The 13,874-nt window shown below is 42.5% G+C and overlaps 1 protein-coding gene across 1 annotated transcript in view; it reads right to left on the minus strand.

Annotated features, from left to right (window-relative positions):
* Positions 1-5,806: 5,806 nt before the first annotated feature.
* Positions 5,807-13,874, minus strand: part of ksr2 (kinase suppressor of ras 2) — a 240,865-nt gene continuing 232,797 nt past the window's right edge. The window contains exons 20-21 of the mRNA XM_056289481.1: positions 8,016-8,145; positions 5,807-5,953 (exon numbers count right to left, since the gene is read on the minus strand). Coding sequence (XP_056145456.1) covers positions 5,807-5,953; positions 8,016-8,145 — 277 coding nt within the window. The remainder of the gene's footprint in view (positions 5,954-8,015; positions 8,146-13,874) is intronic.

Raw genomic sequence — 13,874 nt, forward strand, 5'->3', positions numbered from 1 at the left:
ATATTCTGTGATGGCCTGGCGGCCTATCCAGGGTGTCTCCCTGCCTGCCGCCCAATGACTGCTGGGATAGGCTCCAGCATCCCCATGACCCTGAGAGCAGGATAAACGGTTTGGATAGTGGATGCACAAATGTATTGTTTAAATTTTTTTTTTTTAAAAAACAAGGTAAGGTTAGGAAGCATTGACTTTATTATATCCTTTTATTTGGCCCATCACACTGCCTTGATCTTGGTTCTGTGACAGCAGCTGTCAAGCATGGCTCAAAAAAATTCAGGGTTAGTTTTTGAGCTAAATCTTAAGGAGCAGATCAAAATGAGTCATCGGAGCTGGGTTTTACCAGCCAGGAAACATTTACAAAATAAGGTCTTTTGTTTATCACCTGGCAACATGAAGAAAAGGATTTTTTTCTCAGTTAGACAGTTGCAACTCATTATACACTCTCCTCAGTCCAAAGTCCCTCTCCTGTCTGCAGCTAAACCCAAGAGATGAGAGCATATCACCTAGTAGCATATCATCCTAGCAGCATATCATCCTAGTAGCTATCACCTAGTAGCATATCATCCTAGCAGCATATCATCCTAGTAGCATATCGCCTAGTAGCATATCACCTAGTAGCACATCGCCTACTAGCATATTGCCTAGTAGCATATCATCTAGTAGCATATCATTCTAGTAGCATATTGCCTAGTAGCATATCCATCCATCCATCTATCCATTATCTTAACCGCTTATCCTGCTCTCAGGGTCGCTGGAGCCTATTCCAACAGTCATTTGGCGGCAGGTGGGGAGACACCCTGGACAGGCCGCCAAGCCATCACAGGGCCCACACACACACACACACACACACACACACACACACACACACACACACACACACACACACACACACACACACACACCCACGCATTCCTAGGGACAATTTAGTACGGCCAATTCACCTGACCTACATGTCTTTGGACTGTGGGAGCAGCATATCACCTAGTAGCATAGCATATCATCCTAGTAGCATGTCATTCTATTAGCTTTTCACCTAGTAGCATATGACCTAGTAGCACATCATTCTAGTAGTATTTCACCTAGAAGTATTTCACCTAGTAGCATATCACCTAGTAGCATATCATCCTAGTAGCATATCATTCTAGTCGCATATCACCTAGTAGCATTCCACCTAGTAGCATATCACCTAGTAGCATATCATTTTAGTAGCATTTCACCTAGTAGCATATCACCTAGTAGCATATAATTTTAGTAGCAGTTCACCTAGTAGCATATCACCTAGTAGCATATCATCCTAGTAGCATATCACCTAGTAGCATATCATCCTAGTAGCATATCATTCTAGTAGCATATCATCCTAGTAGCATATCATGCTAGTAGCATATCATTCTAGTAGCATATCACCTAGTAGCATATCATTCTAGTAGCATATCATCCTAGTAGCATATCACTCTAGTAACGCAACTTGAAATCTTTGGCCAGGGCCCCCCGGCCTTTCCAAAGTGTAGTTTAAAGGCAAAGGCCCTCTCTGTCTCTGAACAACCTGCCCGAGAACATTAGACTGGCAAATTCAGAATCCTGTCTTAAATCTCTCAGTTCTACTTTTAATAGAATTGTTTTTATCCACTGATACTTTCCCTTGCTTTATTTTAGGCTAACAATTTTTGTTTTTGTTTTTTTTTTTAGAAATAGAAGTGTCTTATTTATTTGTGTTATTCATTTAATCTAATCTGTATATTTTTTATTATAACTGTAAAGCACGTTGTAACTATTTATATAGCACTTTGAAAGCTAGGTTTATTATTATTATTATTATTATTATTATTATTATTATTATAACTATTACTATTATTAATGCTCAAGCCAGATCTGTACAGAGATGTGTAAAAAGGTTCAACCAAAGTAAGAGTCAAAACATGGAAAAGGGGGTAGGGTAAGACAACCAATGACCAAAAAGGAACAGAAAGCATCCAAAATGAAAACATCTTTTTATTGTCATACACTTTGTTGAGGATGAGTGCAAAATAAAGAGATTGTGGTCAAAATCTACCTGTCACCAAGCCATGGACCATAAGGCATCATTAAATACAAGCTTTTCGGAGCTATACTCTACAATACAAGGACTGAATAGGAAAAGAAAACAACACAGCATCAATGCTTATGCAATTAGGAGAGGGGGAAAAATGGAGGAAAAGAAACTGAATGAACAACAACAAAAGGGGGAAAAAACGACAAAAGCACAACAGTCTGTACATTCAAAAGAAAGGGGTCAAACTTCACAGGGGATACTGATAGTGCGGCAAAGGAGGATAAAACATGGTCTACAATCTGTAATGTACACTTGGCACTAATGTGAGGACTTTGATTGTATTCCAGTCAGGCTGCTGTCAATTCTAGCAGGTATCACAGGTTGGAACTCTTTTATAATGGTTAATGTTGTTATGCAAGCCTATTATTCATTCCCTATAAATATAATGTAACAATCATTCTCTTAAACAAAGCTGTTGGTAGTTTTTGCAAAGCCTGACGTAGAACTTCATTAGGTGTTAAGACCATACCAAATAGACACAGCATCAGAAAATGTTCACATACTTATAATATGGTGTTGATTGATTAGTTATGTGTGTGTGTGTGTGTGTGTGTATATATATATATATATATATATATATATACACATACATACATACATACACACACACACACACACATATATATATATATATATATATATATATATATATATATATATAAACACCAATCAACCCTTCATAGTCCATCTCATGCATTGGAAACTTGTAAACAGTACAAATATAAATGTTCCACTTACAATATTTGAATTCCAGCAATTCAAAATAGACAGATGTACTTCGAAAAAACAGCAGCAGATTGTTTGTATGCATTTTCCCACACTGGTGGATGTGTATATGTTCAAGTGGAAAATGGCTATTTTACATGACTGGATTGTCTTTACTTCGTAGACGTGGCTCGGGATTAAAAAGCAGTACACAGCTCTTACAGCGCCACAGCTTCCAATCCACACTGATATGACTCCATATCGCTTTATCTTTTTAAACGTGTAAGTTACTGTATTATCAAATATATCTGTACGAAATAGAAAAAATTGCCCAGGATGGTCTTTAGTGTGTTGATATGTGTTTTCTGATATGTTAAAGGGGGGAATTCAGCCAGAATGGAATTACTTTTGTCTGTATAAGTTGAATTTAGAATATTATCCAAGAAGTCAACAATCATACTTTGAGTTTTGTGTGTATAAAATTGTATTTCTTAAAAAAAAAAGGATGACAATTTGGATTGAATTTGCTTCAAGATCTTTTGGAAATTAAACAAAAGCACATTAGTTAAGATTTAGCCACCGTCTTTTGAGACCAAGTCCAAGACTAAGACTGGTGCAAAGGTAGTCTTTTCATGAAAACAAATACAAATCCTCTAACTTCTGTTTTAAAATTACAATCCAGAAGATTAACGTGCAAACAAAGGCTCTTGTTGATTCTTTTTATGGCTAGAGTGTTTGTAGCGGTAGCTAACCCGTCAATATCCAAACCACGAACACTTTTGTTGCTGCTCATTTTAACGGTTCTGGTTAAATACGAACAACAGCTTTGTTTTTTTGTGTTTTGTTTTTGTCTTCAGCATTGGGGAAGGTGCTGACACAGTGGCACTGGCGGATGTGTTACACTTCGAGTGGATTTCTGGGAGTCTGAGTGTTGCCGTTAGCAGAATTAGCATCTGCAGGCGTTGCCAAGTTAAACAGAAACTGGTCTCTGAAAGTGCAGCTTCACAACTGCTGCGTGACTGATATTGTACAACACAACGGCGGACATCTCAGCTCTGTTTACACTGTGAACTTGTCAAGACGCAGAATGTCTGGTTATTGATTAAATTCAAAATACATTCACTTTTCAGCCTATTTATTCATTCATTGTTACTCCAGTGAGATTTTCCTTTCGGTTTATTCCTTTTTGCACACTTATATATCCAGTCTGTACAGCACTGCTGGGGTCAACTGCTGCATTTCTGAAAAGCCAATACGATATCTTAATAATAAATATATGACATTTAGAAATGAGGGTGATGTAATTTCATGAGATTTGGACACCTAAGAGTGAGATTGAGAGTTGCTCTTTTATTTATTTGGATTTTACTATTTTTCTTGAGATATCAAGACTCAACACTGCATTTAATCGTGACTAAGGTGTTTCTGACTCGGTTGTTTTGACAGAGAAGATTAAGACGATCCTGGCAAAGGAATACTTCTGACTGCTGTCAATCAATTGTGCCTTAAAGCAATTTCAGACTGGCTTCAATATGCTATATATGTAGGTAGGGCTGTGACATTAACTCAAAGCTTGGTTTGGCATTCCTGAGATTTTTTTGTCTTTCTTTGCGTTGCCATGCAGTCGTGTGAATGTGCTATCCATTTAGAGTATGTAACAGTCACATTATTACAGGGCTGTGGTTCGTTCACATTGTCAGATGGAGGACCCGCCGCGACCGCGATCCAGTCTCTCCCTGGGAGCAACAAGCCTTGTGACACATCAAAATTTAAAAACCATCATCTAAAAAAAATACTATTCTGCCCTACCGGCAGTAGAATTACATTTTATCGTGTGTCATGGTCAGTAGGTGATTTGTTATCTAGGAGGGTGGGCAAACTTCAGGTAAAAATGAATCCATTGACTTCAACTGTTAAAATTACCGCACCGACTACACAGCGAGTGAAAGCTAATATTTTTTTCCCCATATACCTATGTATCATTATTTAAATTAAAACAATGTATATTTTACCTCTCTGGTGGGGAGGGGCTCTGTGAAAGCATTTCCTCAAGGGCAACTAGCAAGTTCTGCGATAGTTATAGGGTTTATATATATATATATATATATATATATATATAGTTATAGAGATACATTTCAAGTGTCAATGATATGACAGATGACTGTCAAGTGAGGAGGTTTTGGTCTGCTGGGGTGCCCACGGGCACAAACGGGCACGGCTAATTCCGAAGGCTGTTGTTCAATCGTCTCACTTATGTTCACAGGCAGTGTTCAGAGCACGGGCCGACTGGAGAACAGTCTCCTACCGCAGTGCTGCGCCATCCTGTCCCCATCAACAGGGAAGTCGGCTTCTTCACATTCAAATGGTATGGTGTCTCATAAGGGACATGTTTTGCGTATAAAACTTTTGAGACAAACCTGTGCAACACACACGTCCACACACGAGAGACCGTGAATCAACACTGACAAAATGACGACACACAACTGACAGACGTTGGAAATGGCAACACAATGTCATGGAAATATACATTGTACATGATGCACAACAGATACATTCATTCTAAAAACAAAATAAATAAGTAAGAAAAAAAAACAAAATCTACATTTGTTCCCATCAATGCATTTTTGTCAAGTCAGAATGGTGTGAAAAGTGATACCGGAAAGTTCCATTCATTACAAACGAGATAAATCAATAAAATAAATGCCATGAATCAAAAAGTTTGAACAGAACAATTCGTAAATGAGACCATGAAACAAAAAGATACCCTTTATGACTAAAATCAAACCAATGAAAACATGTGTCCCAAGTATTTTGAAAAGCCAGGGGGGGCAACTGATCAACTTATCCATCCTGACACACACATGCCCACATTCCATCACAGTACAAACCAACGATGGGCAGGTTTCATAACTGGGCTGGCTTCAGGACTCAGTGCACTCACATAGAGGGGGTGTCATCTGTTTTTAACTCATGTAGGCTTTTAAATGTGGCTGTTTTTTGTTTTGTGTCCCTAGCTCATTTGACATACTCAGCTGACTTCCAGAAGTGTCCCGGGTGGGAGAGGCGACGGTTCCGTTTTGGCAACTTTTCCAGTAACTCGACCAGCTTGGAGAAGCTGGGCCTCTCTTCCTGCTTGTAAGCCCAGCAGAGAAGCAGAATGTCCTGGGAAAAGACAGATACAGATATATGATCTAACTGAACCCCCCCCCCCACACACACACACACAAATGTGCTGATAAAAATCTGCTTTAGAAGCTCATAATGGCGAAACGGAAGCTTGTCGATGGTGAGGGTCAAGATTCATTCAGAAAATAATTTTCTTTGGTCAGAGTTTGTCAGGTTGTGGTACGCTGATGAACAACCAGCAACTATGTCTGCTTTGGTAATTTTACACAAAACAATTCTGCTTCATTCAGGAGAGAAACAACTTGATCTGTAATAATAATTTAAAAAAATTAAAAGCCCTGAGCTATGGTTCTGTAAATTCATGGTGGGGTAGAACCCTATAAATTTTAGGCCACTTATATTTCTGCAGAGTAGGGTTGGTGAGGTGTCAAATTTTCCAATCCAGCTCCACCATCCCTTCACCCCTTCCATGCTGAATACATCAGCGCCAGACAGACAAGTACACGTTTCAACAGTGATGATGGTCTCTGGCTGAAACGTCTGATGTCTGTCTGCTTTCGGTTTAAAAGAAATGGCAAAAACATTTTGGTGCGACGATCCACGCCGTTGCTTGATTCCAAATGAAGAAAGACCTGGGAACAACACAGCTAACCTGCCTGTCTTTCAAATGAGCTGTTATTACCCTGTCAGTCGTGTGGACGTGATCGTGCCTCGACTGGTACGCGAGGGCTCACGTTGCCCGACATAGGCTACATATCTCGAATGAAGGCCCAGCTGCGTGTTCTGCTGTCACTATTTGTGGCAAACATGCCTGTCACACTGAATGCTTGAGAAAAAAGGACTTTAAATCAGCCCAACAAATCTACCAGCAATGGACTTGGCCCACTGCTGATTCCCTATATAGTCGTCTACCAGACCAACCCTATGGTACAGGACTACGATAAGGGTGGTGTTGGGCCAGCGGGGTATGAAAAAGTTGTCTGTTACTAAAATGATAGCACATAGGGATTGTTTGGATGGTAGGTGAGATAAAAAGACGAGCAGACACCATCTGCTAACTGAAATATGTGACAGGGCAGAGAGGTTACAGGTGACTGCCAGGGAAAGGTAAGCAAGGGCAGTTTGTGCTGAACATGATTTTTTTTTTAATCACTGAAGGGAGGGTTATAATATCTTTTTTTTTTACCCCCCCCCGCTTTTTCTCCCCAATTGTACCTGGCCAATTACCCCACTCTTCCAAGCTGTCCTGGTTGCTGCTCCACCGCCTCTGCCGATCCGGGGAGGGCTGCAAACTACCACATGCCTCCTCTGATACACGTGGAGTCGCCAGCCACTTCTTCTCACCTGACAATGAGGAGTTTCACCAGGGGGACATAGCACGTGGGAGGATCACGCTGTTCCCCCCAGTTCCTCCTCACCCCGAACAGGCGCCACAACTGACCAGAGGAGGCGCTAGTGCAGCAATCAGGGCACATACCCACATGCGGCTTCCCACCCACAGACACGGCCAATTGTGTCTGTAGGGACGCTTGACGAAGCTGGAGGTAACACGGGGATTCGAACCACCGATCCCTGTGTTGGTAGGCAACGGAATAGACTGCTACACTACCCGGACACCCAGAAGATTCTTTTTTTTTTGCTTAGGTAGCTAATGTAAATCCATGGATGATTCTACAAATCATTGATTGATAAATTATGGATTATGACACAACTTTAACACCATCCATGAGGCAGTGCTCAACCTCGCCCATTCAATCATGTGAGCTCTTGCTTCGTTCTCAAACTCAAAATGACTGACACATTTCTAAGTAATTCAGAACAACAGTTCATACTTTCAATGTAAAGTGTCACTTGCACTAAGACACATCAGTGTACGCCGCAGAGGGAGAGAGAGAAAATAATGTAGACATTTGAAAAGGAGGTTGCTGTCACTGCTCTGCACAAACCCAGGTTGGCATGTGCCCGAGGGGGAATTTTAAGGTTAGACAAAAGACAAATACCTACAGACATAGCGCGGATTGGACCTACCACAATGGTGTAGAACTTCACCACAATGTGGAAAAGGAGAGTGGGAAGGTGTTGAAACAAGAGCGTTTACCGATATCTCCTTGCCCATGTTGATCTGGGTGAGGTTGGGCTTCGTCTCGCTTCCGACCTGCCAGATGATCACCTCTGCCGGCTGACTCTTGTAAGGCCACTCACGTGCATGCAACTCATACCATATGGTGCTGTGAAGATAGAAGGGTGGGAAAAGGTCAATGCGGTAGGTTTTTGTCTGGTCAAGGGCAGCAAGAGTACTGCCTATATTTAAAAAAGCAAAAACAAAACACAGACCACAGGTTCACATCTCGGCTGATGCAAGATGAAGAAAATGTAAAGGAGCATTTTTATTGGGCAGTTTACAAATGGTTCTGGTACAATCGGTAACTGGAAGTTAGGAGTTTTCACATATCACACACATAACCCAGAAAAAGACACAGTCAGCGTTCAGGGTTACTTGCAGTATAGATCCCTGACGTAGTTTTGGTGACACATGTATTGCTCATAGGCACTTAAGCCATGATGGTATAGCCATAGATGTAACTGCCAGCAAGGAGAGAGTGGGCACTGTAGATGTGCATGCCATCTTCCAGTTTCCAGCCACCTTAGATTTAATCAATACTTAATGTAAGACGTCAGTGACTTAATGTTCCGATGTCACTTTGCTTTTACCACTGAGCCATCTTAAACCCACCATGGACCCCTCACCTCACATTTCCTTTCCTGTCAACATACACCCACTAAAATCTAGCATTTACTAATCCTTTAACCAAACCAGTGTTCATGCCCAATAGGGATCAACCCCAACTCCAATCACCTGTCCCTTACTTGATCTCGGGATTGACTGATTGATTGATCGATTGATTGATCATGATTCTGAGTGTTTGAATTATAATCCAGGTTTCTCTGGAAAAATATATGCAACTGCAGTGTTTCAGGGAAAAAAAGCATTAGAATTCAATTGAGCTTTGCTTAAAATTTAATAAACAATGAACAAAATAACAATTCAGTTTTTATTGATAATAAAAGTATATGACAGTATTATTTTCAAAAGGATATCGTACCAACAATGCTTTTACACATCATGATAGGGTGGCATGAAAACAGCCCTTTGACAGGAATAAGAGCACCAAAAAACAAAAACCTAAAGATGATTGTGAAATGAATATGTAAAATCACCGTGGGTGTCACCTCAAGGTAACACGGGGGCAAACAGGGAGCAGCAGCTGGGCATCATGCACCACAATGCCGCATTCGTCCCTTCAGAATGATATAGTGATGAAACCTCCATATGGGGGACCATCTGAAAATGCAATTGTGTTAGGAGTCACCAGAGCAGTGTCTCCACCCCCGCAAATGAATCAGTAATGGCAGTAAGGGAAGAACACAGGCCTTGGGCATTTTTAATTAACTTAGGACAGATTTGAAATAGGATTTTAGAGTCAGTTTCCCAAATCTGACTGCTGCTAACAAGTGTAAGCTGTAAAATTCAATTAAGAAAGCAAGTAAGATCAAACGGCCTTAAAAACACGTATTTTTGCTGAAAAATAAAGACGTTTTACTGTGACCAGCATATCCCAGTTATCAATGGACAATCAGCACAATTAGGGCCCTATTCATTCACGGAGACTGATACGTATGTAGTCAGTCCGGTGTCATGTGCCAGAGCCATCCTGATGTCATTTTGAATGACTGCCTGGAATTGGCCCGGGTATTGGCCCTGGTCCACTGGCTGTAATTGTACCAACACTACCTGAAGCGAGTCGGAATACACCCAGCTATGTGCAAATGACATACGAGTTTTTTTAGATTTCTTCTAGCCACCCCCTCTCTATTCCGATAATTTTTATACTACATTAAATCAATCACAAAATAATTATTAAAACAGATTAAATTAAGAATGGAATAATTTTGTTTTATTGCTAACGGGACCCTTAATTGTCCCTAGATGTGAATGTGTGTGTGTGTGTGTGTGTGTGTGTGTGTGTGTGTGTGTGTGTGTGTGTGTGTGTGTGTGTGTGTGTGTGTGTGTAGGCCCTGTGAAGGCCTGGCAACCTGTCCAGGTTGTCTCTCCGCCAGCTGCCCAGTGACTGCTGGGATAGGCTCCAGCATCCCCGCGACCCTGAGAGCAGGATAAGGGGCTTGGATAATAAAATGGAATAAATTGAATAGAATTACTAGAACTTGTGATAGGAAAAAAAACAAAAAACGAAATTATCAGAAATGTATTCAAGAAATTGATGTAAATAATAGCAATACCGAAAACAATTCACTTCTAGAAAAGGTGCAATTCCTAGGAGCTGCTAGTTTGGCTGTTCCGTATGATTCTCTTTTTATTATTATTGGTAAAGTGTGTGTTTGTGTGTCAGTATGTCTGTGTTTTGCTTGAGTAGGGGAACGCGGCAGTGATTGATAGTAGAGAGCAATGGGAAGGATGGGGAAAGGGAGGAGGGATGACAAATATGTTACGATTAGGAATAGAACTGGTGATCTTGTGATTGCGAATACTCTAGTGTACTGCCCTATCCTTGGCTGATAAGTCATTTTGGGTGGTGGTAATGGCTAGGCCAAATGTCCATGATGCACTATGCAATGGGTGGTTGTCGAATGTCCAATATGCACTCTGTGAAGGTATGAGTAACAATTTAAAACTCATATTATATGTATGGTTTACATTAGGGGAGCGTAGCAGCGCTAATTTTGGCTAATAATCTCAAGACAACGTTTAGCCACATTGCCTTAGCAAGTACGAAGATACTATTGTGCCACCCTTAATGAATTATATAGCCTACATTAAAACCCACCCCAGAGTGACCTCAAGCTTGCAGCAGTCGTAGGTTACTTTCTACCACTCTAAAGACTATAAACTGTCTCTTCGAGAGAAGGTTTGAGGCAATCTGTGTCCAGTGATGAGTTGGCCTACATGTTGTTTGAAATACAGCCAATATATAGTGTGTCACAGCCGCCCTCGCGCCCTCCCAGGACTAACTCTCTTCGTCCCAGTCTCCCTAATTGTCTCCCTTATCTTGGCCACTCCTCCTGCCCTAGTTTTTCTCTCCTGTTTGTGTGTCTTGTGTCTTCGAGATTGTAGGTAGGTGTGCAGCAGGCAGAGCAGAGGTCCACCACCTACATCTCATCTATGGCAATCAATCCTACTCCTTATATACCCAGCCTTGCCACGTCCACTTTGTAGTGCCTGCTCAGTTCAGACTACACGGCCATCCTTTGTGTTGAGACATTGCCTGTTACTTGTTTCTTTGTCTAGATCTGGCTCTCTGTGTTTCCCACAGTCCTACCTGCTCTGCCCAGTCCCTGGTATGTCTGTGTCAGCAGATTGGGTTCACCCTTGCAGCCCTGGTTAACGGTACAATCTAGCCAGTATAGACCCAGCCACCACAGATGGGCTCCAGCAAGCCCTCGCTAATCAGGGCATACTACTCAGGCAGCATGACAAGACCCTGAGAACCGTCACGGACCAAGTAGGTGCTGTTGTGCAGTCCCTCATGGACCTCCAAAGCAGTGTGGCTGCCCTGAGCCTCCCCATAGCATCCAGTCCCACGCCCTGCGAACCATCTGTCCCCTCTCCTGAGCAATATGATGAGCCTCTGTTACAGTGCTCTCTGGTTTGGAACATCAACCTCATATGTACGCCAGTGAGGGTGCAGAGATCTCTACCTAATTGGGTTGCTCTGAGGTCCCATGCTTGCCTGGGCAACCGGTGTGGGAGAGGCAAACCACTGTCTGCTCCACATATACACCAGTTTCACTCTGGAGATGAGGAAGGTTTTTGATCATCCGGTTTGAGGTAAGGACGCAACAAATTGGCTCATCTCTCTCTGGCAGGGGAACCATAGTGTGGCTGAGATGGCCATTGACTTTCGGGCTCTGGCCGTGGTGAGCAGCTGGAACGATGAATCTCTCCAGGGGGCGTTTCAACTCGGGTTTAATGAAAACATCATGGATGAGATGGTGTCCCAGGAGGAGCCTAGTAAGCTCGGTGAACTCATCGTTTTGGCCATCCGAATCAATAACTGCCTTTGGGAGCGCTGAAGGGAGAAGGTGGGTAAGCGGTCCGTTTTTGCCCAGACTCCACCTGACCAGGAACCCATGCAGCTGGGCTGGACTTGCCTTTCCAGAGGAACGTCAGCAACAGTTCAACTTGAGGAGTTGTCTATACTGGGGCCAGGCTGGCCATTTTATAGCCGCATGCCCAGCAAGAGTTGGCTTGGCAGTAGTGAAAGAGATACTGCTGAGCCGCACCACTTACCCCCTCACTCTCTCACCCTCAACTGGAGGCCACTTTGGTGTGGTGGGGCCAGCCTTGTCCTCTGTCTGCTCTTGTTGATGCCGATGTAAGTTTTTAGACCCAGCAAGTGGCCAGACATCTGGCTCTGGACACTACTCCCATCAACCTGCCTCTGGAGGCCAAGTTTTTTTTTTCTCCCAAAAACTTATTTACAACAGAGGTACACAATTGTCATACAGAGGAAAAAAAGCAACTTTGTGCGATCAGGTGAGTTCTAATTCCTTTCAGAGTTCAAATAAAATGTACTTCCTTTTAAAATATTGAAAGTCTTTAAATGGCCAGTGCCTTGTCCGTGTCACAGAGAAGACCATTCCTGTCCTCCTCCTCCATCTCTCCGGCAACCACCGGATCAGTTTTCACATCATTGACAAAGTTCTTGGGCACCCATGGTTGAGACTCCACAACCCATACTTTAACTGGACCGTGGGTAAGATTAACGCATGGAGTTTATTTTGTCATCATAACTGTTTGCACTCACCCTCTGCTCCGACTCTCCCCTGTATGCAGTCTCATCCTGAGCCTCCAGACCTCTCCATGGTTCTCTCAGTATATCATGATCTATCCTCAGTTTTTGGCAAACACCAGGCCCTGTCTCTACCACCCTATGACTGTCATAGACTTGCAACCCGGAGCACCTCTGCCCAGCACCCAGCTTTACAACCTCTCCCGGCCGGAACAAGAGGCGATGGAAACATACATTTGTGACTCCCTGGTGGCAGGTATTATACACCCCTCTTCTCCGGTGGGAGCAGGATTTTCTTTGTAAGAAAGACAGCTCATTCAGACCATGCATTGATTTTCATAGCCTTAATCAATTACTGTTAAGAACAAACATCCATTGCCATTAATCAGCTCTGCTTTTGCTCTTCCTCCATAGCACCATGGTGTTTTCCAAGTTGGCTCTCCAATGCCTACCACCTTGTGTGCATGAGATGGGGATGAATGGAAGACAGCACTTAACACACTTCGAGTAGCTGGTAATGTCGTTCGGTCTGACGAATGCCCCCGCTGTGTTCCAAGCCCTGGTAAATGATGTGTTAAGAGATTATTGGGCGTTTTTTGCTCGTATATCTTGATGATATTAATCTATTCCAAGGACTTAAACATTCACCAGGTGCTCCAGCACTTGGTGGAGAACAAACTGCTTGTGAAGGCCGAGAAATTAGAGTTTTGTGCTGCTACCGTAGCCTTTTTAGGATACATAATTTCTCAGGGACAGGTGCAGATGGACCCAGTGAAAATCACGACAGTAGCGGAGTGGCTGGCCCCTGCTTTGGCTAACGGCTCGGAACCTTTAGTTGCAGCTGCCCGTGGTCCGGGCTACTTGGGTTCGATTCCCCTGAATTCACGACTTTGACAAACTGTGTGGCCTGATCATAAGTGGCGGGACCAGACACAAATTATTTTATGTGGGTCTTTATTCCCTGACTGCAATTAGTAAGGGAGTGAAAGTTGCAGATAATCAAATATGACAGAATAGTTGTTTTACACTCTTTCTGTACTCAGTGTCCCTGTAAGAAGAAAGCCACTTTATTATTTTCTTGTTGTATGGTTATGTAGCTGAGCCAAATTTCTTATTTTATTTGATTTATTTCTTTTCCCTGAAACCTT

The sequence above is a fragment of the Lampris incognitus genome, chromosome 1 (assembly GCF_029633865.1).
Source record: "Lampris incognitus isolate fLamInc1 chromosome 1, fLamInc1.hap2, whole genome shotgun sequence".
In the NCBI taxonomy this organism is placed as follows: Eukaryota; Metazoa; Chordata; class Actinopteri; order Lampriformes; family Lampridae; genus Lampris; species Lampris incognitus.